Source organism: Schistocerca americana, chromosome 10 (genome assembly GCF_021461395.2).
Source record: "Schistocerca americana isolate TAMUIC-IGC-003095 chromosome 10, iqSchAmer2.1, whole genome shotgun sequence".
Classification (NCBI taxonomy): Eukaryota; Metazoa; Arthropoda; class Insecta; order Orthoptera; family Acrididae; genus Schistocerca; species Schistocerca americana.
In genome coordinates, this window is record NC_060128.1 from 155,114,878 (window position 1) to 155,141,874 (window position 26,997).

General features: G+C 46.0%; 1 protein-coding gene across 1 annotated transcript; it reads right to left on the minus strand.

Moving 5' to 3' along the window:
• Positions 1-26,992, minus strand: LOC124552622 (NEDD8-activating enzyme E1 catalytic subunit). The gene is made up of 5 exons (XM_047126950.1): positions 26,230-26,992; positions 25,274-25,417; positions 19,163-19,384; positions 5,062-5,262; positions 1-407 (listed from the first exon to the last, which is right to left on the minus strand). Exons 1-5 carry the CDS (start codon positions 26,914-26,916, stop codon positions 321-323), a joined length of 1,341 nt encoding a protein of 446 aa, XP_046982906.1. The 5' UTR covers positions 26,917-26,992; the 3' UTR covers positions 1-320.
• Positions 26,993-26,997: the final 5 nt, after the last annotated feature.

The following is a 26,997-nucleotide window of genomic DNA, read 5'->3' on the forward strand; positions in this document are numbered from 1 at the left end:
TTTCAATGTTCTCCAGTGTTTTATTATTCATTAGTTATAAAATTTTAGGTGTAACATATATTACAAAATTTCTATTTAGTAAAGAATACAAGACATTATCAGAAACTCCTTCCAGAAGGGAACAAACAAACAAAATTGCACTCTGCTACATACAGCCGACCTGCAGCAACCACAGCTGTTCCCGACTGAATTATACACACAGGCACTGCTGTCATCGTCTTCTTCACGAGAATAATTTAGTTTATACAAAGGCTTCTGCACTATATAACAAAGTTGGTTCACTGATACTTCATAAATAAAACAGGTAGGCAGTGAAATGCCTACTTCATCTCCACATCTCCATCTGCTCCGTTATATCTCAACCTCAGCACCACAGTAACAGGTGTAGTGGAGTCAGCTACTGCTACCTGCAACAAGGAAATTTTATTTGTAACAATAAAACAGAAACAACAAGGCTTAGCTCTCTTCAACAAACCAGAAATTTGCTTTAGGTCAGCATGTCACTAACACAGAACTGAGGACAAAGATACTTTCAATTTTTGATCTCTGCAACTTTAGATTTAGAAACAGCTTTTGACAATATTGACTGAAATATTATCTTTGACATTCTGTAGTTATCACGGATAAAATACAGAGATCGATAGGTTATCTATGACTTTTACATAAACCAGCCTGTAGTTTCGCAACTCCTATATCCCGTGTTATTCAATTTGCATAATGAGCAAACACTAAAGGAAACGAAGGAGAAATTTAGAAAGAGAATTCAATTTCAGGAGGAATACATTAAAGCTGAGGTTTGCCCATGCTATTATAATCCTGTTGGAGACACCAAAGGACATGGAAGAGCAGTTTAATCAAATGGATAGTGTCGAAATGAGTTTTGCTATTTAGGTAGAATATTAACTGAGAATTGTAGAGGTAAAATGGAAATGTCGTGTGGCTAGGGCCTCCCGTCGGGTAGACCGTTCGCCTGGTGCAGGTTCAAATGGTTCAAATGGCTCTGAGCACTATGGGACTTAACATCTATGGTCATCAGTCCCCTAGAACTTAGAACTACTTAAACCTAACTAACCTAAGGACATCACACAACACCCAGCCATCACGAGGCAGAGAAAATCCCTGACCCCGCCGGGAATCGAACCCGGGAACCCGGGCGTGGGAAGCGAGAACGCTACCGCACGACCACGAGATGCGGGCGCCTGGTGCAGGTCTTTCGATTTGACGCCACTTCGGCGACCTGCGCGTCGATGGGGATGAAATGATGATGATTAGGACAACACAACACCCAGTCCCTGAGCGGAGAAAATTTCCGACCCAGCCGGGAATCGAACCCAGGCCCTTAGGATTGACAGTCTGTCACGCTGACCACTCAGCTACCAGGGCGGACTATTGTAGAGGTTATAAAATACAGGCTGACGAAAGCAGCAAAGCTTTTCTGAAAAAGAGCAACACAGTTGACATTGACAACAAATGTAAGTCTTAAGATGTCTTTTCTGTCTAGTGTATTTCCTTTCAAGGCAGTATGGAAATGAAGAGAACAGAATCATCTGAAATATAGTGCCACAGAAGAAATCTGGAGATCCAATTGGTACATTGAATAATTGATGAGAGAGATTTTGAATCTAATCATGGAAAAAAGAAATTAAGGCACAGTTTGACTAAAAGATGGTATAGGTTGATACAATACACCTTAAGACATTAGGGAATACCAAATTTAGTAAAGAGAGTGTGTGTGTGTGTGTGTGTGTGTGTGTGTGTGTGTGTGTGTGTGTGTTGGGGGTGGGGGGAGTGGGAACTGTAGAGAGACCAAGTCTTAGCTACAGTAACCAGGTTCAAATGGAAGTGTATTACAATAGTTAACACACGAGACAAGGCTTGCACACGATACACTAGTAAGTGAATCTACATAATGCACTGCCCCTATTATGATGTTGAAATAACTACATATTATTACTGTAAAAATGTAGTCTTATGGCAGTGACACTGAATAACATGTACTTGGGCTTCCAGCAGTGTCAAGTGTTATGATACTTCAGAATTACAACCAAGTACTCATTGGCCATTTGTCATGTGACATTATTGCAGGCGAGATGCAGATATAACCTTATATACTCTATCTGGCAGCTGTGATGTCACCGGTGCTTACAACATTGCCCTATATGGTGATACATTGATTCTGTTTTCTATGTGCCCCTTCAACCCCACGATCACTGGACCCACGTTGTGATAACGTGCTGAGATGCAGGCCACCGTCACTGTTCAGGCTGTTGGTAACCTTTATTATGATGGCTTCTTTAATTACACAATCCCAGAAGCTGTTAGTTTGAGCTGTGGCAGAAGTCATATCTGATCTGGTGACTGTTTTTTTAGAACATTTTCAGCTACAGCAGATTTTTCAGGGTAGCATAGGCAATAAAGCCTCTCGTGCTCCTTCCTATGTTGTTCTTCAATGCGCACCATTCATCCAATAAAAGATTGGTCATATTCACAAGGTATCTTGTAGACCCCAGGTGCCTCAGAACACCTGGCATCTACAAGACATTGCAAGTGTGGCCAATCTTAAGTCGGATAAACAATGCATACTGGAGAACACAGAAATTAGCAAAAGACATACCAGGGCACACTTTACAAAACTGTCACCAGACCAAATTTTACAATACCTCTGCCATGGCTCTCACTTGTGAAGATCACAAAAACAGCTTTAACAGAGTCGGTGGCCTGTAGCTAAGTACTGCACTGGATCCAATGAGTTTGCAAGGATGTACCTGCAGCCCACCAGCAATCATTTCACGTGACAGTTGCCAAAGAGTACTCATCAGGTTACCTTCCATTAGGAATGTGGATGCACTCAATGATGATGACACTTTCAAAATGATGGAGCACAGCAGTCATACTTTTCTTTCAGGTTTTATTAAACAAATCTACAATTTCAGCTAGTGCTTAGTCATTATCAATGCACTATTTCATAGTATCAATGCATGTCCTAGTATGCCGGTCCCTTGTTGTTTGGATTTCTGTCACAGTTCATTCAAGACTTGAGTCTTGACGTACTAGGACATGCATTGATACTATGAAATAATGTATTGATAATGGCTAGGCACTAGCCGAACTCTATATTTGCTTAATAAAACCTAGAAGGAAAGGACAACTGATTGCTATGCTCTATGTTTTAACCACTTTATGTGGCTGGAAGCTTATAAACACTTTATTCACTATTTATTACAGGCTTGCAAAATACTTTCCAGTAAACAGCACATTCAATTACCAAACATATTTAATAAGTAAAATCTGGTTCTCTCTAAAATGTATGATGGGAAGGTGAACAGATCTTTATGCTAGCACAAAGATGATGTCAAATTAGTTTTCTTTATGTCAGTGCAATAAAAGAAGTGCCACTTGAGTCCTAGGAATAATTTTGTTTCTACACTTTTTTTGACGTATCACTCATCCCAAATATCTTTACCAGAACAAAATAATTGCACAGGTTGTCAATGGGGTGGGGAGTAGAGGAATCACTTGATTCCATGAGTGACAGGTATAGTTTGTGCTGCAGCTATTGTTCATGCACACTGCTGAATGCCTACATAGCTCTAATTTCTGCCTACTTCTGAGCTGGAGGTGAATTTCTGAATACATTTCAGATTTAAATTTTTTGTCACACGCTACAAAACCCGCTCGCTCGCTCACTCTTCACAATTAATAGAAAGAACAACAACAATCTAGTAATATTAACCCTTCATTTGGTAGTGTTGCTCTCAAGCAACATCAGATTTACGTTGGCCTTATGGGACAACAAATACTTCCCAGTGTCTTTTACTGACATTGTTGCCTCCAGGCAACATTCCTTTACACATTGCAAATGCCAGTTGTTGTAATAGTACAAGGTTTTCCACACGAGATGGCAGTTTGTGCAGTGGTGTTACAGAGATCTCATGTGAGCAACAGGGGTGTCTTATTTCGGTTCTGAAAGAGTGGATTTCAATAAATTGGCAGTAATCTTAGTAGATTTTCTTCAAGAAATACCCAGAGGTGAGTTTACAGCAGAAATATTTCAATCTAATATTGTTTTGAATTACGTAAATAGTATAAAACTTTTATGTTGCCTGTGAGCAACATTGCCCATAGTTGGGACATATACCATATGCTTACAGCGGATATTCAAAACAATAAAACCGTGACACTTGCAAGCTCATTTTGTGGTGTCCTATCACTCTCAGCAGTAAAATGATGGGACAGCAATGAAAAAAGAAGAATTGAAGTGTCCTGTCGCAGTATTGTACATCAGTACAACAAGCATATGGGAGGAGTTGATCTTGCTGGTATGCTGATAGAGCTCTACAGAGTACCAGTCTGAGTGTTGTAAATGCCTGGCTGATATTTCGAAAAGAACCTCTGGACAAGAAGACCGCACTGAAGTCATTCAGGGCAGATATTGCCAATGGTTTGATGTTTTCAGGGAAAGGGAAAGTAGGAAGGCCCTCAATAGACATAACACCACCACAAAAGAAGAGGAGGAAGCCAACAGCTCCGACTGTTACACAAGATGTCGGATTTGAAAATATGGAGCATTGGCCTGTATACGGTCCCAAGGCCGTTGTCGTTATTGCGCTTCGTTCCAAAGAGAAACTGTTTCCAAAAATTCCATTGCAAGAAGAACTAGAAGGGAAAATGAAACAGTTCTATTACACAGCAGGAATGCATAAATGTGTTTATAAATTAAATTATTCACGTACAGGAAACCTTTTGCTTGAGGTTATTGGCAAACACTTTTTTTCTATAATATGTATAAATGTGGTCTATTGCTGGCAATGTTGCTTATAAGCAACATTTCACAATTTTCATAATTTTTGTCAAAAATTTCTAAAACTGACTGAATTGTATTTCTTTAAGCATAACAAATAAATATAAGCACTGAAAAATTTTTTTTGTTTTTATTTTCACCATTTGCCAAATAAAGGGTTAAAGAATACGATATACGAAACTTAAAATAGTTTATTGAGACAGGTTTGCCTTACTACACTGAAAGCAGGATCTGCATTTATGAGAGACAGTGTAACTCACCTCATGACCGTTCACCAAACCAAGTTCCCCAAGTGTCTTTGTAAGGTTCACTCGTGTCTTCTCCTCGATGCTGGCGACAGTTGGCATGTACAGTGTTCGATTCTTCCCGTCGACCATAGCTGTCAGGCCAGGATTTTTCATCTGTAAGGCTGGGTCGTCGCGGAGTATTGTAATGAGGCCTTCCAGTTTTACGTCTGGACCCTGAAATACAACATATTAAGTAAAATGGTACTGTGTTTCACAATGGTTGGCATCAAATGTACTACACTGCAGAGAATCTAAAGCAGCTGTCCAGCACTGTCACTGAAAGGTTATGTGGCAATATTGGACTTGACTCGTACAGCTGCTGAAGGCACAATAAAGGTTCACCTCAATCAACTGGATGCCAAAATATGTGGCAAGGTAACATTGCCAACAAGCAGACCTAATCACTTGATTCATTTCAAATAATTGATATTGCAACAGTTTCTCTAACAAGCAGTCCATACGAGCAAAGCAACCGCAACTTTTCCTGCCGTTTCTTGTACTTTAGATAACTGGGCTATGCACGGATCTGTTTAAAAAGATTAGCTCAATAACTTCGTAGGGTTGAGCCACACATGTCTGCTTTCATGCACAGCAGCTAACTTTCTCCAAACAATACCCAGTAGCCATAATCCTTCAGTAAAGATACCTATATAGTGGCGGGAAATGCGAATTAATGAAATACACAGAAATAATAAATAATTAATAAAAAGGTTGTGTTCTAATGTCAGTGGTCATCCAAGGCTAACAAAAACTCTATCTAGATCAACACACACAATCCGCAAGCCACTGTACAGTGTGTCATGGTGTGTACTCTGTACCACTACTAATCATTTTCTTTCCCGTTCTACTCACAGATCAAGAGCCCTAATTTCTTTTATCTTCTCTTTGTGGTCCTTATGCAAAATGTATGCTAGTGGCAGTAGGATCGTTCTACAGTCAGCTCCAAATAAATTAAGCCCATTCGTGATCACAATACACATCTCATCATCTCAAATAATTAAAAGTTCAGCATCACGATTCACAAAGCATACAAAATACAAAGAGTAATAACTCACATTCTGTTCTCAACTCCATAAGGCAATCAGAAAAAGTTAAAGTTTTGCACTGGAGCACATTTTGACCTCGTGAAAATAAAGTCCCTCCAAAAGTTAAAGTAATGTAGCGGACGTTCACCACAAAGAATCTATCGCCAACTTGACTGAAAATCACTATATCAGTGGCAGGTCTGCCTTCTTCAGTAAAAGCTTTTTCATGAAAACATTTAAGATTAGGCATAACTACGACTGTTATGAATATCAAATAACTGTACCCAGTCACTTCTACAGATTTTTTGACTACGCGTTTCAGATGGTTATTTGCAATTATAAGGGCAATTTTTAGGTATGCAGAGAAACTGTTAATGCAATTGTTGGCAATGGTGTTGCAATTTGTGCTTCCCCTCTCAGACGAACATGCACACACCTCTCTGCCATGCTCTGTTTCGGCTTGTCATTTGTCGAGAATGGAGTCCCTGTCGAACACTCCTGCCAACTGCAATGTTTGCACAGTCATTCAATTTTTGAACAAAAAGGCATTAATCCCATTGAAATTCATTGCCAATTCATGAAAATGTGTAGGGGCAGTCGTGCACGGATTTCAAAAATATTTGCAAGTGGTGTAGAGAGTTCACAGCTGATCGTACTACGCTTCACAACAAAGAAAGGAGCTCTAGGCTGCTAATTGCCAATGAGGCAGTCGCACAGGTTCAGGAAATTTTCATAAGGATTGAAGGATCACTCTAGAAGCTCTCAACCTTTGGGTTCCTGAGGATTCCCGAAATACAATCCACACTATTTTAACGGAAAAGCTGCAAGGCGATATCCCTCTTAACCTGCGCCTCAAATATTTGAACAATGCATCTGCTGGTAAAGTGGTGGCAACCGTGTTTTGGGATCAGAAGGGGGCCATCACTGTTTGGCTTTCTGCCTTCTGAGACAACAATAAACATTGACTAGCACTGTGAAACACTGAAAAAACTCAGGACAATTCAGAGCTAGAGAAGAGAAATGTTGAACAAAGGTGTAAGCATTCTCCACAACGAATTCCCTTACACCATTCATCAAACTGTTGATCTCTTGCAAAACTTTGGTTGGAATTTCATCACCCGTCCATTGTACAGTCCAGAGATGGCACTGAGTGACTACTGCCTGTTCCCCAAGTTGAATGAACATTTCTTGTTTCAAAATTTCATTGACAGGGAACAGCAGCTTTATTTAAATTCCCTACAGCGTTTATTAATGGTTCTGTCAACAGCTGCAGTTATTTATTAGGGGACTAGTTTTGAAACCTTATAGGTTCATTTTCAAGCCTGGTCCATTGAGGTTACAGTATGTAGTTATCAGTGAACAGTAAATACAAAATGGTATTACAAAAAAAGCTCAAATGCGAGTGGTAACACGTGCTCTATAAATGTTAGCAGGATGAATGCCACAATCCAAAATGCCTGTTACCAAGTCAAAATCAAACCAGAGGTCAACATAGCCAATAGCACCAGCAAACTTTTGATGGCACTAGTGTCGCACCTCACGTACAAGTGCATCCCCAGCCAATGGGAGTGTCGTGCTTTAAAATGGGGATGGGTCTAAGCACCTTTATTAAAGCCGACATCAATACAGTGAATGACAGCAACAAATGTACAGGTATTACATAAATACAAATACTAGAGTGATGTATACCTGTCACGTAGTTCAACAGAAGACAAGCATTTCATGTTCAAGGGTGCATCAACAGCCAACACACACATCAAATTAAAATATGGGACATTGCAGCACCTTTATTTACCAGTCACATGTAATATTTGCTCCACTGCAACTTTTGTATTGTACATACAGACAGTTGCCTTCCAAAAGCCTACATACATATAGTTTACATACATAAAACATTTAAAAACATTACAATTGTTTGACTAATAAGTTTTGTAAAACACAGTTAAATAATCCTAATAAAATTGTCTCATAGCACTGAATAGTTACAGCACCACGTCATGCATGACTACTTTGAAATCGCCTTGTTGTGTACTCACAGTGCCTACCTATTCATGCGAGCTCTGTAGTGAATTACAGAGGACAAGTACTAAAATACAGACACTAAAGCGTTTTACATTATTCCAAACAATTTTGCATCATGCATGTTGCACGAACAATGTTTTCCGTATAGTTCCTCTATGATCATGCCACACTTCAGATACACACATCATAACCTGAGATAATTTACTAACTCGACATGCCAATCCAATTACAGATGCACTTAAATGCTCTCCTATGAAACATTGTTTCACATTTAAACATCCTGATCCAACATGTTTACTGGCTCAATACGCGTCTAATTACAGATTACAATATAATAGAAGGAAACATTCCACGTGGGAAAAATTATATATAAAATCAAAGATGAGGTGACTTACCGAACAAAAGCGCTGGCAGGTCGATAGACACACAAACAAACACAAACATACACACAAAATTCAAGCTTTCGCAACAAACTGTTGCCTCATCAGGAAAGAGGGAAGGAGAGGGGAAGACGAAAGGAAGTGGGTTTTAAGGGAGAGGGTAAGGAGTCATTCCAATCCCGGGAGCGGAAAGACTTACCTTAGGGGCAAAAAAGGACAGGTATACACTCGCACACACGCACATATCCATCCACACATACAGACACAAGCAGACATATTTAAAGACCTTTAAATTGTCCACTGCAGACCGGCCCCGACGGAAGCCACCCTGGGATGGAGCGAGGAGACCGCGCGACTCAAGGACCCAACACAAACGCCGCCCCACCATACGTTCGAGCAATTTGCACAAAACGTTGGTGAGGGTAATGGGACGATAGCTGTCCACCGCCAGTGGGTCCGCACCGGGCTTCAAGATGGGGACAATAACACCCTCTCGCCATTGTGACGGGAACACGCCTTCGCTCCAAATGCGATTAAATATCGCGAGAATGTGTCTCTGGCAGTCCCTGGAGAGATGCTTCAGCATCTGCGCGTGGATGCAGTCTGGGCCTGGTGCTGTATCAGGGCAATCGGCGAGGGCAGCGAGGAATTCCCTCTCGCTGAAAGGAGCATTGTATGTTTCAGAACGACGCGTGTGGAATGAGAACGGCGTCCGCTCGGCTCGCTCCTTGAGAGAGCGAAAGGCGGGGGGATAAGTTGCAGTCGCAGAGCTCTGAGCAAAGTGCGCGGCAAGCTGTTCAGCAATGGCGGCAGTGTCCGTGCAGACAGCGCCGTCCAAGGAGAGCCCAGGGACACCCATAGGGGTCTGGTATCCATAAATCCGCCGGATCCGGGACCACACGAGTGAGGGGGAGACATGGGAGCCCAAGGATGAGACATACCTCTCCCAGCACTCCTGCTTATGCCGTGCAATAAGACGACGGGCCAAGGCACGGAGCCTCTTAAAGGCGATGAGGGTCTCGAGAGACGGGTGCCGCCTATGACGCTGGAGAGCCCGCCGACGGTCGCGAATAGCCTCAGCAATCTCCGGCGACCACCAGGGTACAGCCTTCCTCCGAGGGAGGCCAGAAGATCGGGGGATGGCAGCCTCGGCCGCTGAAATGATGGACGTGGTTAAAACACGGACCACCTCGTCAATGTCACCCTGTGGGGGAGACTCAATGGCTGCAGCAGAAGTAAAAGCCGGCCAGTCTGCCCTGTGGAGAGCCCAGCGGGGCAGGCGCCCAGAAGAACGACACTGGGGTAGTGACAAATAGATGGGAAAATGGTCACTACCGCACAGGTCAGGGTGCACCCTCCAGTGGAGGGATGGGACAAGTCCGGGGCTGCAAAGAGAGAGATCGATGGCCGAGAACGAGCCATGGGCAACACTGATATGCGTGGGAGCACCGGTGTTCAAGAGGCTAAGGTCGAGCTGAGCCAACAAATGCTCCACGGCCCGACCGCGGTCATCAGAGACAGTCCCACCCCATAGAGGGTTGTGGGCATTGAAATCGCCCAGAAGCAGCAATGGTGGCGGGAGTTGAGCCAGCAGCGCAGCCAAGACATGTCGGGGGAGCTCCCCATCCGGAGGAATGTAGTTGGTTGGTTGGTTTGGGGGGATTAAAGGGACCAGACTGCTACGGTCATCGGTCCCTTGTTCCAAAGACAAAGAACACCCACAGAGAATAAAAACGAGGAACAGAAGAGATCACAGGCGATACAGAACAAGAGAAACAGACAAGGACAAGACAAAACGAACTAAAACCACACAGAGCGTGACGGTGGTTGGCCGACCATAGAAAGAAATAAGGAAAAGCCAACCGCTTAGAAACACATTAAAAAATCAGTGTAAAATCATAGGCCAAAGGCCAGAATCAACACAAAACGAGAAAATAAAACAGAAACACTCAGAGTAAATGATAAAATCCCCCTGCCCGAATAAAACATAAAACTAAGTCAGCCATAGTGGAGTCGTCTGTTAAAAGGGCAGGGAGCGTAGCAGGCAGCGCAAATGTCTGCCTGACCACAGCTAAAAGGGGGCAGGCCAGCAAAATGTGGGCCACTGTCAAAACTGCCCCACAGCGACATAGAGGAGGGTCCTCCCGGCGCAGTAAATAACTGTGCGTCAGCCGGGAGTGGCCAATGCGGAGCCGGCAACGAACTACTGAGTCCCTGCGAGTGGCTCGCAGGGATGACCGCCACACAGCCGTCGTCTCCTTGACAGCACGGAGTTTATTGCGCATTGGCAGTTCGCGCCATTCATCGTCCCATAGCGCCAAGATTTTGCGGCGGAAGACTGCCCGCAAATCAGTCTCTGGGAGGCCAACGTCCAGAGATGGCTTACTGGTGGCCTCTTTCGCCAGGCGGTCAACATGTTCGTTACCCGGGATACCGACATGACCGGGGGTCGACACAAAGACCACAGAGCGGCCGCAACAGGCGAGAGTATGCAGAGACTCGTGGATAGCCATCACCAAACGAGAACGAGGGAAACACTGGTCGAGAGCTCGTAAACCGCTCAGGGAATCGCTACAGATAACGAAGGACTCACCTGAGCAGGAGCGGATATACTCTAGGGCACGAAAGATGGCGACCAGTTCAGCAGTGTAAACGCTGCAGCCATCCGGCAAGGAACGTTGTTCGGAAAGGTCCCCTAGAGTGAGCGCATATCCGACACGACCAGCAACCATCGAACCGTCAGTGTAAACAACACCAGAGCCCTGATACGTGGCCAGGATGGAATAAAAGCGGCGGCGGAAGGCCTCTGGAGGGACTGAGTCCTTAGGGCCCTGTGCCAAGTCGAGCCGAAGGCTAGGGCGACGAACACAAGATGGGGGTGTATGCAAAGTAGCCCGGAAAGGAGGTGGAACAGTGAAACCCTGGAGCCCAGAGAGAAGCTCTTTGACGCGGACCGCTATTGTACAACCAGACCGGGGCCGACGTTCTGGCATACGGACGACCGACCGCGGGAACAGGAGGGGATAGTTTGGATGCCCGGGCGAGCTTAGAACATGGGCAGCATAAGCGGCCAGCAAACGTTGGCGTCGGAACCGCAGTGGAGGTACACCTGCCTCCACTAGTACGCTGTCCACAGGGCTGGTGCGGAAAGCACCAGTGGCAAGGCGTATCCCGCTGTGGAGAATCAGGTCCAGCACCCGTAACGCAGATGGGGATGCTGAGCCGTAAGCCAGGCTCCCATAATCCAGACGGGACTGGATTAACGCCTGGTAGAGCCGCAACAGTGTAGAGCGGTCGGCGCCCCAGCGGGTGTTGCTCAAGCATCTCAGAGCGTTTAGATGCCGCCAACACGTCTATTTCAGCTGCCGGATATGAGGCAGCCAAATCAACCGGGCATCGAAAACCACCCCCAAAAACCTGTGGGTCTCCACCACAGCAAGGAGTTCGTCGGCAAGATAAAGCCGCGGCTCAGGATGGACTGTTCGGCGCCGGCAGAAATGCATAACGCAGGTCTTGGCTGCCGAAAACTGAAACCCATGCGCTACAGCCCAAGACTGCGCCTTACGGATAGCGCCCTGTAGCTGACGTTCAACAGCTGCAATGCCAGTAGAGCTGTAATAAAGGCAGAAGTCGTCAGCATACAGGGAAGCGGAGACAGAATTTCCCACGGCCGCAGCAAGCCCGTTAATGGCTATTAAAAACAGACAGACACTTAAAACAGAGCCCTGTGGCACACCGTTCTCCTGGACGTGGGAGGAACTATACGAGGCCGCGACTTGCACGCAGAAGGTACGACACGACAGAAAATTGCGGATAAAAATCGGCAGAGGACCCCGAAGACCCCATCCATGAAGCGTAGAAAGAATGTGATGACGCCATGTCGTATCGTACGCCTTCCGCATGTCGAAAAAGACAGCGACCAGGTGCTGACGGCGGGCAAAAGCAGTACGGATGGCCGACTCCAGACTCACCAGATTGTCGGTGGCGGAGCGGCCTTTACGGAACCCACCCTGAGACGGAGCCAGAAGGCCCCGAGACTCCAGTACCCAATGCAAGCGCCGGCTCACCATCCGTTCAAGCAACTTACAAAGAACGTTGGTGAGGCTAATGGGACGGTAGCTGTCCACCTCCAGAGGGGTCTTCCCAGGTTTCAAAATGGGGATGACAATGCCTTCCCGCCATTGCGACGGAAACTCCCCCTCGACCCAAAGACGGTTGTAAAGATCGAGAAGGCGCCACTGGCAGTCCACTGAAAGGTGTTTCAGAACCTGACAGTGGATGCCATCTGGCCCAGGAGCGGTATCAGGGCAAGCAGCTAGGGCACTGCGAAATTCCCACTCACTGAATGGAGCATTGTAAGATTCCGGGTGGTTGCTGCGAAACGAAAGGCTCCGACGTTCCAGCCGCTCTTTAATGGAGTGGAAGGCCTGGGGGTAATTCGCAGAAGCGGAACTCATAGCAAAATGCTCTGCTAAGCGATTTGCAATGACGTCGGAGTCGGTACAAACGGCTCCATTCAGTGAGAGCGCAGGGACGCTGGCAGGGGTCCGATAGCCGTAGACGCGTCGAATCTTGGCCCAGACCTGCGAGGGAGTGACATGGAGGCCAATGGTGGACACATACCGCTCCCAGCACTCCTTCTTGCCTTGGCGGACAAGGAGGCGGGCCCGCGCACGCAGCCGTTTGAAGGCGATAAGGTGGGCTAAGGAGGGATGTCGCTTGTGACGCTGGAGTGCCCGCCGGCGATCTTTAATCGCTTCAGCGATCTCAGACGACCACCAAGGCACAGCCTTCCGCCGAGCGGACCCAGAAGAACGGGGAATGGCAGATTCGGCGGCAGTAACGATGCCGGTGGTGACAGATTGAACCACCGCATCAATGTCATCAGTAGAGAGAGGCTCAAAAGCGGCAGTGGAGAAGAACAAATCCCAGTCAGCCTTATTCATAGCCCATCTGCTAGGGCGCCCAGAAGAGTGACGCTGTGGTAGTGACAAAAAGAGCGGAAAGTGGTCACTACCACACAGGTCGTCATGCACACTCCATTGGACAGACGGTAAGAGGCTAGGGCTACAGATGGAAAGGTCAATGGCGGAGTAGGTGCCATGCGCCACACTGAAGTGTGTGGAGGCGCCATCATTTAACAGCGAGAGATCGAGCTGCGACAACAAATGTTCAACGATGGCGCCTCGACCTGTGGCCACTGACCCACCCCACAGAGGGTTATGGGCGTTGAAGTCGCCCAATAGCAAGAAAGGCGGCGGCAATTGGGCGACCAGTGCAGCCAGGACATGCTGCGAGACATCACCATCCGGTGGAATGTAAAGACTGCAGACGGTAATAGCCTGTGACGTCCATACGCGTACAGCGACAGCCTCTAAAGGCGTCTGGAGAGGGACAGACTCGCTGTGCAGAGTGTGAAGGACATATATGCAGACGCCACCAGACACCCTTTCATAAGCTGCTCGGTTCTTGTAATAACCCCGATAGCCACGGAGGGCGGGGGTTCGCATCGCTGGAAACCAAGTTTCCTGGAGAGCAATGCAGAAGAAAGGGCGAAGGCTGAGAAGTTGGCGGAGCTCAGCTAAATGGTGGAAAAAACCGCCGCAGTTCCACTGGAGGATGGTATTGTCCATGGCTGAGAAAGGCGTGAAAGGACTGGGAAGGCAATTTACGCCGCTTGTTCACTCACTGCCACCGATTCAGTACCCGTACGAGAGGCATCCATGGCGTCTGAGGGACCAGCGAGATCAAGGTCCTCAGCGGACGCTAGAATCTCGACTTCATCCTCAGATGCAGAGCGCGAAAGGTGCGGTGGGGTTGGTGCCACCGCAAGTTCTTTGGCCTTAGAGGTCTTTCTCTTGGACTTCTCTCGCTGAACCTTGGGTTTCACCGGCTGGGAAGGCTTCACCGATTCAGTCTCCGGGACAGAGGAGGATCGTGAAGCCCTACGCCCGGCCGCTGGTGAGGACTTATCCCACTGGTGGCCGTCATCCTTCCCGCTGGTGGAACCCTGGGAAGGGAGGGTCCCAAGGGAACTCTTACGGGCGAGAGTAGTCGAAGAAGTTAGACGCTTCTCCGGCTGAGAAGCGGGGACGGACGTCCCCGACGGGTGGGAGGAGGTTGCTCCTGAGGTAGGTGGTGCAGGAGCAACCTGTTGGGTAGAGCCCCCCACGAGCAAGGGGGCAGGAGGAGTCTTACTGCTTATCGAGCTGGCTGGAAGTCTCGAAACTGATGGAGCTAGCACAGTAGTTGTAGCAGCTGCATAAGAAGATGTCATTCTCACAGGATGGAGTCTGTCATATTTCCGTTTGGCCTCAGTATAGGTCAGCCGGTCCAGGGTCTTATATTCCATGATTTTGCGCTCTTTCTGAAAGACTTTGCAGTCAGGCGAGCAAGGTGAATGGTGCTCCCCGCAGTTGACGCAGATGGGAGGCGGGGCACATGGAGTATCGGGATGAGATGGGCGTCCGCAATCGCGACATGTGAGGCTGGAAGTGCAGCGGGAAGACATATGGCCGAACTTCCAGCACTTGAAGCACCGCATCGGGGGAGGGATATAGGGCTTGACGTCATATCGGTAGACCATCACCTTGACCTTTTCCGGTAACGTATCACCCTCGAAGGCCAAGATGAAGGCACCGGTAGCAACCTGATTGTCCCTCGGACCCCGATGAACGCGCCGGACGAAATGAACACCTCTACGTTCTAAGTTGGCGCGCAGCTCGTCATCAGACTGCAAAAGGAGATCCCTATGGAAAATAACACCCTGGACCATATTTAAACTCTTATGTGGTGTAATAGAAACGTTAACATCCCCCAACTTGTCACAAGCAAGTAACCTGCGGGACTGGGCGGAGGATGCCGTTTGTATCAGTACTGACCCAGAGCGCATTTTAGACAAGCCCTCCACCTCCCCAAACTTGTCCTCTAAATGCTCTACGAAGAACTGAGGCTTTGTGGAGAGAAAAGACTCCCCATCAGCTCTCGTGCAAACTAAGAATCGGGGCGAATAACTGTTACCTCCATCCTGAGACTTACGCTCTTCCCACGGCGTGGCCAGGGAGGGGAACGTTTTCGGATCGTACTTCTGAGCATTAAATTGAGCCCGAGAACGCTTAGAGACTGCTGGCGGCTGGCCGCCAGCGAGAGATGATGTACCACGCTTCATTGTGGGTCATCCACCCTGATGCCACCTACTCCGACCAAGGGCCCTCCCCACGGGCGCCACCCAGCCACAGCAATAGCCACCTGGCAGGATGGCCATTGCCGGGAGTCCTGATGCCCCAGGGAGATGGGCATCTACTCCTTGGCATACGTGGGGAGTGAACGGCGCAGGCATCAGTAGAGCGATCCCTGTGTTGTCAGGGGGCTACAACCAAGAGGGTACATGGCGGCCCCACCACAACGGACTGGCTACCGTGCTGGATGTTAGGTGACATGTGGTCCATGGGCGTCGTCAGTGCAGAAAATTGCCCTGCACAGTGCTTGGCAGAAAGTGCACGCAGGGGCGCATCGATGCCCAAGAGATGGAGAGCGGGCAAGACTGCAATGCAACGACGAATAAGATGGCGAAAGTTCTCAACACAACACGAACACAATGCACCAAGTAAGGCGCCCTTCCCCAATCGGCTCGCTCTTCGGAAAAATTTTGAGATATGGAGGTCAAACCCAACAGGGGACCATCACATAAGGCCGAAACGTTTGAGACTCCTTTTAGTCGCCTCTTACGACAGGCAGGAATACCGCGGGCCTATTCTAACCCCCGAACCCGCAGGGGGGCCGGAGGAATGTAAACAGAGCAAACAGTAATACCCAGCGAGAGCTCAACCCTGGCAGCAACTGCCTCTAAAGGCGTCTGAAGGGGTACTGGCGAGCTACAGACAGAGTGGTGAACAAAGAGGCAAACCCCACCTGACGATCGTTGACAGGCAGCACGGTTCTTATAATATCCCGATAACCGCGAAGGGCGGGGGTCCGCAGTGCAGGAAACTTGGTTTCCTGCAGAGCAATGCAGAGAACAGGGGAATCACTCAGAAGCATCCGGAGCTCAGGCAGGTGGCGGAAATAACCGCCGCAGTTCCATTGGAGAATGGAAGCAGGAAGGGACTGGGAGGGCGTGAATGCAACTAAGAGGCAGACAGCGCTTCAGAGCCAACTGCCGCCACCGGGGGAGAGTCAGCTGAGTCCACAGGAGAGGCCCCCAAGGGTTCCATGAGGGCGAGATCCACGGCAGAGGCGAGAATCTCCACCTCATCCCCGGAGCCAGGACTATGTACAGCAGGCGGTGCTGAAACCGCCGGAACGTCCTTCTTCTTGGACACATGCCGTTCCTTCTTCTCACGTCGGCCCTTAGGGTGAGAGGGCTGGGAGAGCTTCTCGGAAGGAGCGTCGGAGGCTGACGACGACGCAGAAGCCCTACGACCAGCAGGTGGCGGAACCTTCAGCCACTGGCTGACATCTGGCTGGGAAGGAGAAGAAACGGAGGAAGGGAGAGCCCCGAGGGACCCCTTCCGCGAGAGAGGAACCGGCGGAGGCAACGCCGGCGGAGAAGGAGGGGGAGGAATCGAGCCTCCCGGTTGTGGAGTAGATGTCACTCCCGAAGTAAGCGTGGGGGGAGCGACAGAGGAGGGTTTGCCCCCAACTGCTAAGGGGGCAACAGAGGAAGGCTTGCCCCCAGACACGAGGGGGGCAGACAGAGATACACGGCCCCGACGGCCCACTGAAGGCGGCACAGATGAGGCGACAACCGTCGCTCGCGTGGGCGACGATAACGTGGCTGCAGCATAAGATGGTCGAATGGAAGCAGGATACAACCTTTCATATTTCAGTTTTGCCTCTCGATAAGTAAGCCGGTCCAGGGTCTTAAATTCCATGATCTTCCGCTCCTTATGAAGAACGGGGCAATCCGGCGAGCATGGAGAGTGGTGCTCCGCACAGTTGACACATACAGGCGGAGGCGCACATGGAGAATCGGGAAGAGAGGGGCGTCCGCAATCTCGACATGTAGCGCTGGATGGGCAACGGGAGGACATATGCCCAAACTTCCAGCACTGGAAGCACCGCATCGGGGGAGGGACGTATGGCTTCACGTCGCAATGGTAAACCATCACCTTGACCTTCTCGGGCAAGACATCACCCTCGAAGGCCAAGATAAAGGCACCGGTGGCCACCCTGTTAGCCTTGGGCCCCCTACGTACACGACGGACAAAATGTACACCACGTCGTTCCAAGTCGGCTCTCAGCTCGTCATCGGATTGTAACAAGAGGTCACGATGGTAAATAATCCCCTGGACCATATTTAAGCTACTGTGGGGAGTGACGGTAACAGGGACGTCACCCAGCTTATCGCACAAGAGCAACGCTCGTGACTGGGCTGGGGAGGACGTCTTGAGGAGGATGGACCCATTCCTCATTTTAGACAACCCCGCCACTTCCCCAAACTTATCCTCCAGGTGTTCCACAAAAAACAGAGCCTTCGTCATAAGAAAGGAGTCACCATCAGACCTGCTGCAGACAAGGTATTGCGGTACATAAGGCTCCCGCTTGGCACTAGATCGGCATCCCTCCCATGGCGCAGCCAACGAGGGGAACGACTGAGGGTCATATTGTGCAGCATCAAAGTCTACTCCACCACGCTTAGAGACGCTGGTGGCCGTGCGACCACCAGCTTGGTGTGATTTATTGCGCTTCATTGCGCCACATCCGCCCAGATGCCACCTACTCCGAACGAGGGCTCTCCCCAAGGGCACCACCCAGCCAAAGCAACGGGTACCTGGCCGATATCCTGTTGCCTGGAGTCCCCGTGCCCCAGACAAGATGGGCACATACTCCTTGGCATGCATGGGGAGGAAACAGCTCTGGCATCTGTAGTGCGATCCCTGCGTGGTCAGGGGCCTACCACCAAGAGGGTACATGACGACCCCACCACAACGGACTGGCTACCGTGCTGGATTTTAGGTGTTGAAAGGGTCCACAGTTGTCGTAGGCGCTAAGAAGAAGAGTGCGCACAAGGCGAGAAGGAGACAACCCAGAAGATGTTGGGCGTAGTCCCCCCCCCCCCCACACGACAATAGGTAACATGCAAGATGGTGGAGCATGATGGACCAATAGAAAAACACCACGTAAGGTGTCCTTCCCCAAATGGCATGCACTGACAACGGGGGGAAAAAAAGTAGGTCAAACCCAAGAGGGGACCATCACAGAAGGCCGAAACGTTTGAGACTCGTTTTAGTCGCCTCTTACGACAGGCAGGAATACCGCGGGCCTATTCTTACCCCCGAACCCGCAGGGGGGTAACCCTTCTGACCTCAATCTTCACTAACCTAGTGTCCCCACAGCCTCTATGACAACTCTTACCCCACCCTAGTCCACCTACCAAAATACAATCTCTGAATTGTGTATTCACCCAGAACAATATAGAGGCACAGGCATGTGCGTATTTTTGTGCTGTAGCTTGACAGATTTATTCTGAAAGCTAGAATAGTTTTCTTTCTTTTTTGTGCGTGCATCTGTTGACGAATCAACAATTCTGCTAATCAGCGAGTGGTCCTTTACTTCTAAATTACATACATCGAAGTTAAATCTGATTTTTTGTTACCTCAAAGACAAAGAAACTAGCAGTAAAGTAGAAAAGGGCCCCCCACTCACCTCAATATCAATAACTCTGGGCACTTGACTACAAGCGAGGCAATCTTCTTTCTTCTCCGCCTCATACGTATACGTGTAAATGCCATCGGCATCATTAAACACCATGTAGTTGTCCATGGGAACGCAACAGCTCGTAGCCAGCTTGAAGGCTTCTGTGGCACATGCCGCAGCCACCACAGCATTCGTAGATGCCACTGCAGGTATTATGTTCTTCACAACACCCTGTAACAAAGTAAAACTTTACCTTAGTGCATCATCAAATTCATGTTATACTTTTGACGACCATACTACAAAAGTTATTACAACGAAAATAATCAATTATTGACTATATAATGTAAATGGATGGATAAAAAATCTACTCACCAAGCAGTGGCAGGGTAACACACACACACAAAAGGATTTAACTTTTACACACTTTCAGAGCCAGTAGCGCCTTCTGTCAGAAGAGTTGAAGGAGAAGGAAGAGGGGTGAAGGAAAAGAACTGGAGAGGCTTAGGGAAAGGGATACAGTTCAGAAAAGTCGCCCAGAACACTGATCAGGGAAAGCTTACCAGGCGGGATGAGAAGGGAAAATTGATTGTTGGGGACTGCACCAGATGAAATTTGAAGATCTGGGAGCTTAGATGTGGAAGACAGCGTAATATGCAAGACAGAGATTACTGCTAAAACTTCATGTACGAGTTAATAAGAGTGAGGAACCAAGTGCATTGTATGTAACAAGGGTGGGAGGGGATGGTGAAAAATAGAAATGTAAAAAAATGAAAGATGTAGAAAACTAAAATGGAGTGAAAAAAGTAGTCACTGTGAAGAAATGCTGGGATAGAAGGAATTAATGTAAATTAAGGCCCAGTGGGTGGCGAGAACCATGGACATGTTGCAGTGCTTGTTCCCACCAGTGGAGTTCTGAGAAACTGGTGTCTGGAGGAAGAATCCAAATGGCATACGATCCAAATAAATGATTGGAAAAAAATAGGGAAAGTCATGAAAGGATTCTTTCCCCACACACCAGTTTTTCAGAAGACACACATTATTTCGGTAGAGAATGTTGGTCTCGATTCAGTTTGTAGATGTATGTATAGCTAGCTCATTATATATGGATGTCTGAATAAAATGCACAGTGTCAGGAATTGGGGTGTACATTGCCCGGTAGCTGCACCAGAGGCTCATCCAAAGGGTGTGGGAACCCACAATAAAGGGAGGGCTGTCAGTAAAGCCAGTACTACACAATACATCTAAAAAAAAAACAAGCTGTGATTTGAGCAGACAGTTTATCTGCCAGGGAGAAATAGAAACTGTTCTATCCTGCCATGGACCTGTGCAAATGTGGTAGAAGAGGGGCATGCACATAACACACCATTTCAAGTGGACTTTCTGGTTATTTTTTTCACTTGCGGTACACAGGAGAGACATACATTAACTCTTGAGAGTTTTTTTTTGGCTACTGCTCAAGATATTCGACACATTTATCAGTAACTTTTTATAAATACAGTAAATAATAATAATAATATTAATATTAATGTGGGGCTGACAGGCCTTGTGCAAGTCTTTCAATCGGACGCCACTTCAGCAACTTGTGTGTGTCTAGCCTACCCCAGTTACCAAACCAGGGAAAGGAGAGCTAAGGTTAATGTGGAACATAAACCATGTGTCATTTCTGGTAATTACTCACCCCATACAGTAATAAAATAAATGAAAATTCTCTTTTTTTGAATTGGCGTTGAGAAAAGCTGTATATTTAATGATAGCTTCTTATTGTAGCTGTACCATTATAAGGTATGTCCACAAACGTTTAGCTCCGAGTTTATGTCTTCTATGTATATGTACATATAATTTTGCTTTTGATGTGTGTATGTATCACATTAATTGGTTAAAGTGTGAAATAGCTTCCCTCATTACTGTGCCACTTGTGCAAATCGCACCATATATGATCGACAGCAGTTTTTCGAAACAAGGTATGTCCATTCTGACAAAGTTCCTAAATTCCTGTGGATCTTAGGGCTCAAATGTTTCATTAACAGGGAGAGTACGTCCCTGCCTTCATGCCTTTTTCCCAGTCAGTGTTTAACACAAGTCCTACTCCTGACATTACATTGTCATTCTGCCATTCTAACAACGAAGGCGGACACCATCATGGCAAATACTGCATAGATAATAGCAGCCTCCGTGTCAATCACTGAAATGTAAACACAGATAATCATTTGTTAGAACTAGGATAACAAAATTATCACATTAGTCCATAACTGTGTGTGACTAACATAATTTCATTCTAGCTCCACAAAATAACAATAACTGCTTAATAAATATGACTCTAGACCTCATAGAAGTCTCAATATCAGTAAATACCAGATGTGGCTATGTAGACTTTCCCAGCGTATTAGTATATCAAACTCTAGTCAGGTTTCCAGCCGGATCAAACTGTCATCTGAGCACAATGTTTCAGTGAGAAAAGCTACGCTGCTCTCACCGATAACTGAGTCGACTCGCAAATGATTGCACCTTTATATGCATCAGAAGTACAACAGCACATGCGCTAAATACAGTGCACACGCACTCAATCATTCCTGCTGCCCCCGGCGCAAAAAATGTTGCGGTGCCTCCTGTGGTGAATACTATTAAAAATGATATAGTGTTACAAATGATTATTCATAGCCAGCCGATTCAGATGCCGTTGTTTCTTAATACCTGATAAAACAGGATTCCACGTTTTACTTAGCAGATATCCATTATCAGGATTAATGATATTATCTGCTAGTCTGATTTCGACAGATTCTTCTAAAACACAATCCCAGTACTGTGAAGCATTTGCAACTACTTGCGTTTCATTGTATAGCATACTGTGTCCCTCTGTAAGGCAATGCTCAGCCACCGCAGATTTATCTGGTTGTAATAATCGTGTATGGCGATGATGTTCAATACCCCTGTCGTTGACGGTCCGAATAGTTTGGGAATGTAAATTTTTCTGCACTAACACGATATTTTGTAAATGCCAGACTACCTCAAACCTAAATCATCTTTGACAGAGCCAAGAAGTGCTCAAATCGTAGCTGGCAGACGAGAAACACATCTGATCTCATATTTCTTCAAAAGTCTATCTATCTTGGCAGACACATTCCCAGCATAAGGAAGAAAAGCCACAGACCTAAAGGTATCTTCAGAAGGTTCAGGTAGGTGTCCAAACTCAAAAGCACGTCGAATTTGTTGGTCCGTATAGCCGTTATTATTGAACACGTCCTTCAGATGTTGCAGCTCCTGTGGTAAATTCTCAGCATCCGAGACAGCATATGCTTGTTTAACCAAGGTCCGAAGGAATCCTGCACGTTGAAAAGGTGGATGGCAACTGGTAGCATGTAAATACCAGTCGGAATGGGTAGGTTTCATGTTAACACTGTGTCCAAGAGTTCCGTCATCATTTCTATAAACTAGTACATCCAAAAATGTAATATTCCCTCCTTTTCAATTTCCATCATGAATTTGATGTTCAGATGAAGACAATTAAAATAGTCCAATAGCTGGTGCAAAGAGTCTATTTCATGTGACCAAACAAGAAACATATCTCAAAAAACACAAAGGCTTCAAAAATATGTTTACACGGCCATATCCTCAAAGTTCTCCATAAAAAGATTAGCGACTATGGGGGGGATAAACGACTCCCCATAGCCACACCGTTCGTTTGTTCAAAATATTTGTCATCTTGGAACATGATGGCAGAGCTTTGTCATTTACATATCAGTTTTTCATTAATTAAAATCAAAGACCCGAGTAAAAGGGACACCACATCAAAACTAACAAGTAAATCAGAGGGACCAAGGCGAAGCAATTTTAAACACTGAATAAATTCCATGGAGTTGGATACATGGTATTCACATTTACCCACATGAGGGCTGAGAGCCGATGCTAAATATTTTGCCAAGTTGTAAATTGGTGCACCCAAATTAGAAACAAAACCTAGATTATACAGTTTGCCAAAAATCCATAAGGATGGGATCCCATTGCGCCCTATTGTTTCAGACTAGCAGATAATATCATTAATCGTGATAATAGATACCCGTTAAGTAAAACGTGGAATCCTGTTTTATCAGGTATTAAGAAACAGTGGCATCTGAATCATTTGTAACTATATACCGTTTTTAACAGTATTCACCACTGGAAGCGCTGCAACTTTTTTTTGCGCCAGGGGGCAGCAGGAAGGATTGAGCGCATGTGCACTGTATCTAGCGCATGTGCTGTTGTACTTCTGATGCATATAAAGGTGCAGTCATTTGTGAGTGGAATCAGTTATCGGCGAGAGCAGTGTAGCTTTTCTCACCTGATGATGGCGGCCAGGTGGACCGCTGAAATATTGTGCTCAGATGACAGTTTGATCTGGTTGGAAACCTGTCAAGAACTTGATATCTGTAAATACCTGCTGTACAAACATATCAATATCAGGCATAAATGAGCCTGTGATTCAGAATGTGGATCCTTGGGATTCTAGCGCAGACTTACGTGTTAGTTGTATCATGTAGTAGGGCTAACGAAAAAATTGGCAGTTCCAAGTTAGTATGTTTGGGGCACTGGTGGAAACTTGTAAATAAAGGTGTGTCGTGTAATACTGGCTTAACTGTAGGTCTTGCATACACGTTCTTTGGGAGGGGGGTTTAAGTTCTCATAGAAGGTCTTCAAGTTGTACCGTTGCTGACTGCCGTATTTGAAGTGGCTAATTCTCTTGGAGATGGTACGGAATTAACTTTGTAAACACTGAAACCAACACACTCAGTCAGTTACAAGGCAGATATAATGTTCAACATTAGGCATAAAATGGGGCTCAACATAACTTTATGGTGAAAGAGAAGGGTAAGAGCTGTTACTTATGTTTTTCCTGGCGAAATGTTGATAGCACTAGCTGCTCCATGTGAAGCAAATGCAAGAGGTGGTGCTGACAGCTGTTTTAAGTACACAGTGAGAATACAACAACCACGAAACATATTCTCTAGAGATGAACTTGTGTTCAACAAAAATAGTGATCAGTAACCTTTAACAATTAGTGCATCAAGGCTGTGTGGTTGGCAACAAACTAATAGCTTACACTGCAATCAAAACAGAACTTGACAGTGTGCAAATAATCCGAGGGTGCAGCACACAGCAATTTGTAGTGTGATAGTTTGGAACTGTCAAAGAATAAAGAAGGGATAGCAATAAAAGTCCCAAGCTTTGATCTGTGATGCTGTCAACAAGGTAATTATCCACGATACCTCTGAACACTGGCTCTTTGGATACCATCTTGATTGGTTTTGACAACATACAACCTAAACTTAGACTTCTAGATGACCAACAGGTCATTTTGTCATCATAAACTGCTTTCCACTGATCTATCACATTCCCCATCCCTTGCCATGAATCTTGAATCCTTGGGAGACAATTTCTTAACATGGTCTGTCGGTTCCAAAATTGCTCTACTAAATCACCTATTCCAGTAAAGCAATATTGTTATGATTTGCTTTATGAAGTTGTGGAAATTGTGCTATTTGTACAAGTTTCTTGAGAATTACATGCCGAGTCAGGCAGAGCACCTTGGACCCGAGCAAGTATGATACAGCTGACTGGCAGTAGAGATGACCCACAGGAAATCCTCTCTAGCCCCCATTCACTTTACATCTATACCAATCTTGTGAGCCAGACAGGCAAGACAAGGACCCTAATCCATGCTACGTTTCAGTGCCACACTTCACTGCATTTGGTCGAGCATGCCAAAGTCTATGATTAGGATGAACTTGTAGCACTCACTTCCCCCCCCCCCCCCCTTCCCCCAACCTACCCATGACCATTGGGTGCACCATGCACCACCAAACTCATACTGGGCAAGGTTGCAAGGGTTTTCAAGACGAAACCCAAAGGAACAGTATACTAGCTTAACAAACAATGGGATGCTGTGCGACGAGTGCTTACAAGAGCCTTATTAGAATTGTTGAGCATGACATGATCAGATTCTCTTATGTCTGATATTATACTGCTTTTGAAGTTGCCTAGGCAATCATAAGGCAGAGGAGAATAAAAAATCCTCAATTTAAAAGCCTACATTGGAAAGAGAAATGAACACCATACAGTGTCAAAATGGAATACAATGAATATTACCTGGACAAGGCGATATGTAACACCCATTATGCCAAACTGTGCAGCACGCTCTGATGCTTTCTCACAAATCCATCCAATATGCGCTGGGTCATCCCCATCAATTGGAACATCACACCACGGGGACTCTCGCGGCCACTGGATCACCTGAAAATGAAACTCTGAGCAGAAAATATAATAGCAGAATAGTTTGTTATGAAATAATTAACAGATATTCAAAATGCTTGTTACAAAATCTCAATTAGCCTATCTCTAGCAGCAAATCTCTTTGAAGACTCCTGTGGGTTAAACAGGAAAGCAAGGTGAATGCTTACATAGCTGCATAGTCAAAATTGTTACACACATGTAAGATAAAAATGATAACCGAAGATTAATACTAACTATCATCCAAGTGAACTTTTATGTGAGACTGCATACCAAAAATGTTACATACAATATAAAATACAAACTATGTGAAGAAAACTAACTGTATTTTATAACTTTCGTTTTCTATAGTGAGAATAAAAACTCATTTTCTTCCATCTGTAGCATAGTAAATACACAAATTTTTTTTAATCACTCAATATGTGGTCAAAATAAAATTCTGCACTATAGCAGGCTATTGTCATCAGCTTCTACTACTGGCAAATGCTCTTGTAAATTTTATTTATGTCCCCCTTTCCTTGTAACGAAAAGATGCAGTCCACAGTTGCATAATGCAAGTACTGAAAGGGATAAATAGATTACCATATTTGGAAACGACATGGGAGTCGCATGCTCCCTGAAGAACACTTAATTAGGATTAAACAGGAGTCCCACATTTTACTGTATTATGGCTTACACAAAAGACGAGAAAATTTTGCAAGCAAGCAAAAACTGTACAAAATAATACTTTGGGATGAAGTTACACAATAGAACCACGATATTAAAATAAAAATTCCCTTTATTTGCGTTAAATGTCACGTACAATACTCACTTACCTTCACATATTCAATACAATGCTCTGGCAGACGCGGTGTGTTTGCAATTGTACAAAGTGGGTATGTCACTTGTGGGGGAAAGAGATCCAGAGTGCATTCGATGCAAGCAGTGACACCGGGTAGTATCACTCTAGCATTGCCCTTAAAGCCTTCTGTGCCACCGTCAACCATTGGCACAATTGATGTTCGATCTAACTCCCCGTCCTCATACTGAAGCAATGATATCAGCATACCATTTATCCACCGACGGGCGACTATTGAATCGAGGCCACAGACAACTAAGTGAAAGGATCTATAAAACGATTCGTCGAAATCTTGAATCTTACAGAAATGTGGCGTCACACGGCAACCGGGGATCCGGTTGTTTATGAAGTCTGCTGCAACTTCTGCCTTCGATTTTCCTATATCTTTTCTTCGGAACAGAAACTGTCTGTTAAGGTTAGAAAGTTCAATTGTGTCCATATCTATTACGTGTATGTCTTTAAATCCCATAAGAGCCAAGTCTTTCAGTAATTCACAACCTAATCCGCCGGCACCTATAACCAATATCTTGCATGTACTCATTAAAAAATTTAATGTTTCCGATGACGGTTCGAAATCAGGGTGACAAAAAGGCCCCGACCTCTCCAACACTTTTCTCAAATGACTCCATCTACGCTGCATCCCGTCTCCGTCACCACCACTCATTATTAAATATATGAAGTTGACGGCCCAAACAATTACACCTCCATAACCACACAGCGGGCAGAGATGTGATACACTGTCAAT

Excerpts from the sequence above, each read along its gene's own strand:
- LOC124552622 (XM_047126950.1), bottom strand. The coding sequence starts at position 26,916 with ATGAGTGGTGGTGACGGAGACGGGATGCAGCGTAGATGGAGTCATTTG. Across the intron at positions 5,263-19,162 it reads CCAGAGTTATTGATATTGAG|GGTCCAGACGTAAAACTGGA; the intron begins GTGAGTGGGGGG and ends GTTGTATTTCAG. Across the intron at positions 408-5,061 it reads GTTTGGTGAACGGTCATGAG|GTAGCAGTAGCTGACTCCAC; the intron begins GTGAGTTACACT and ends TCCTTGTTGCAG.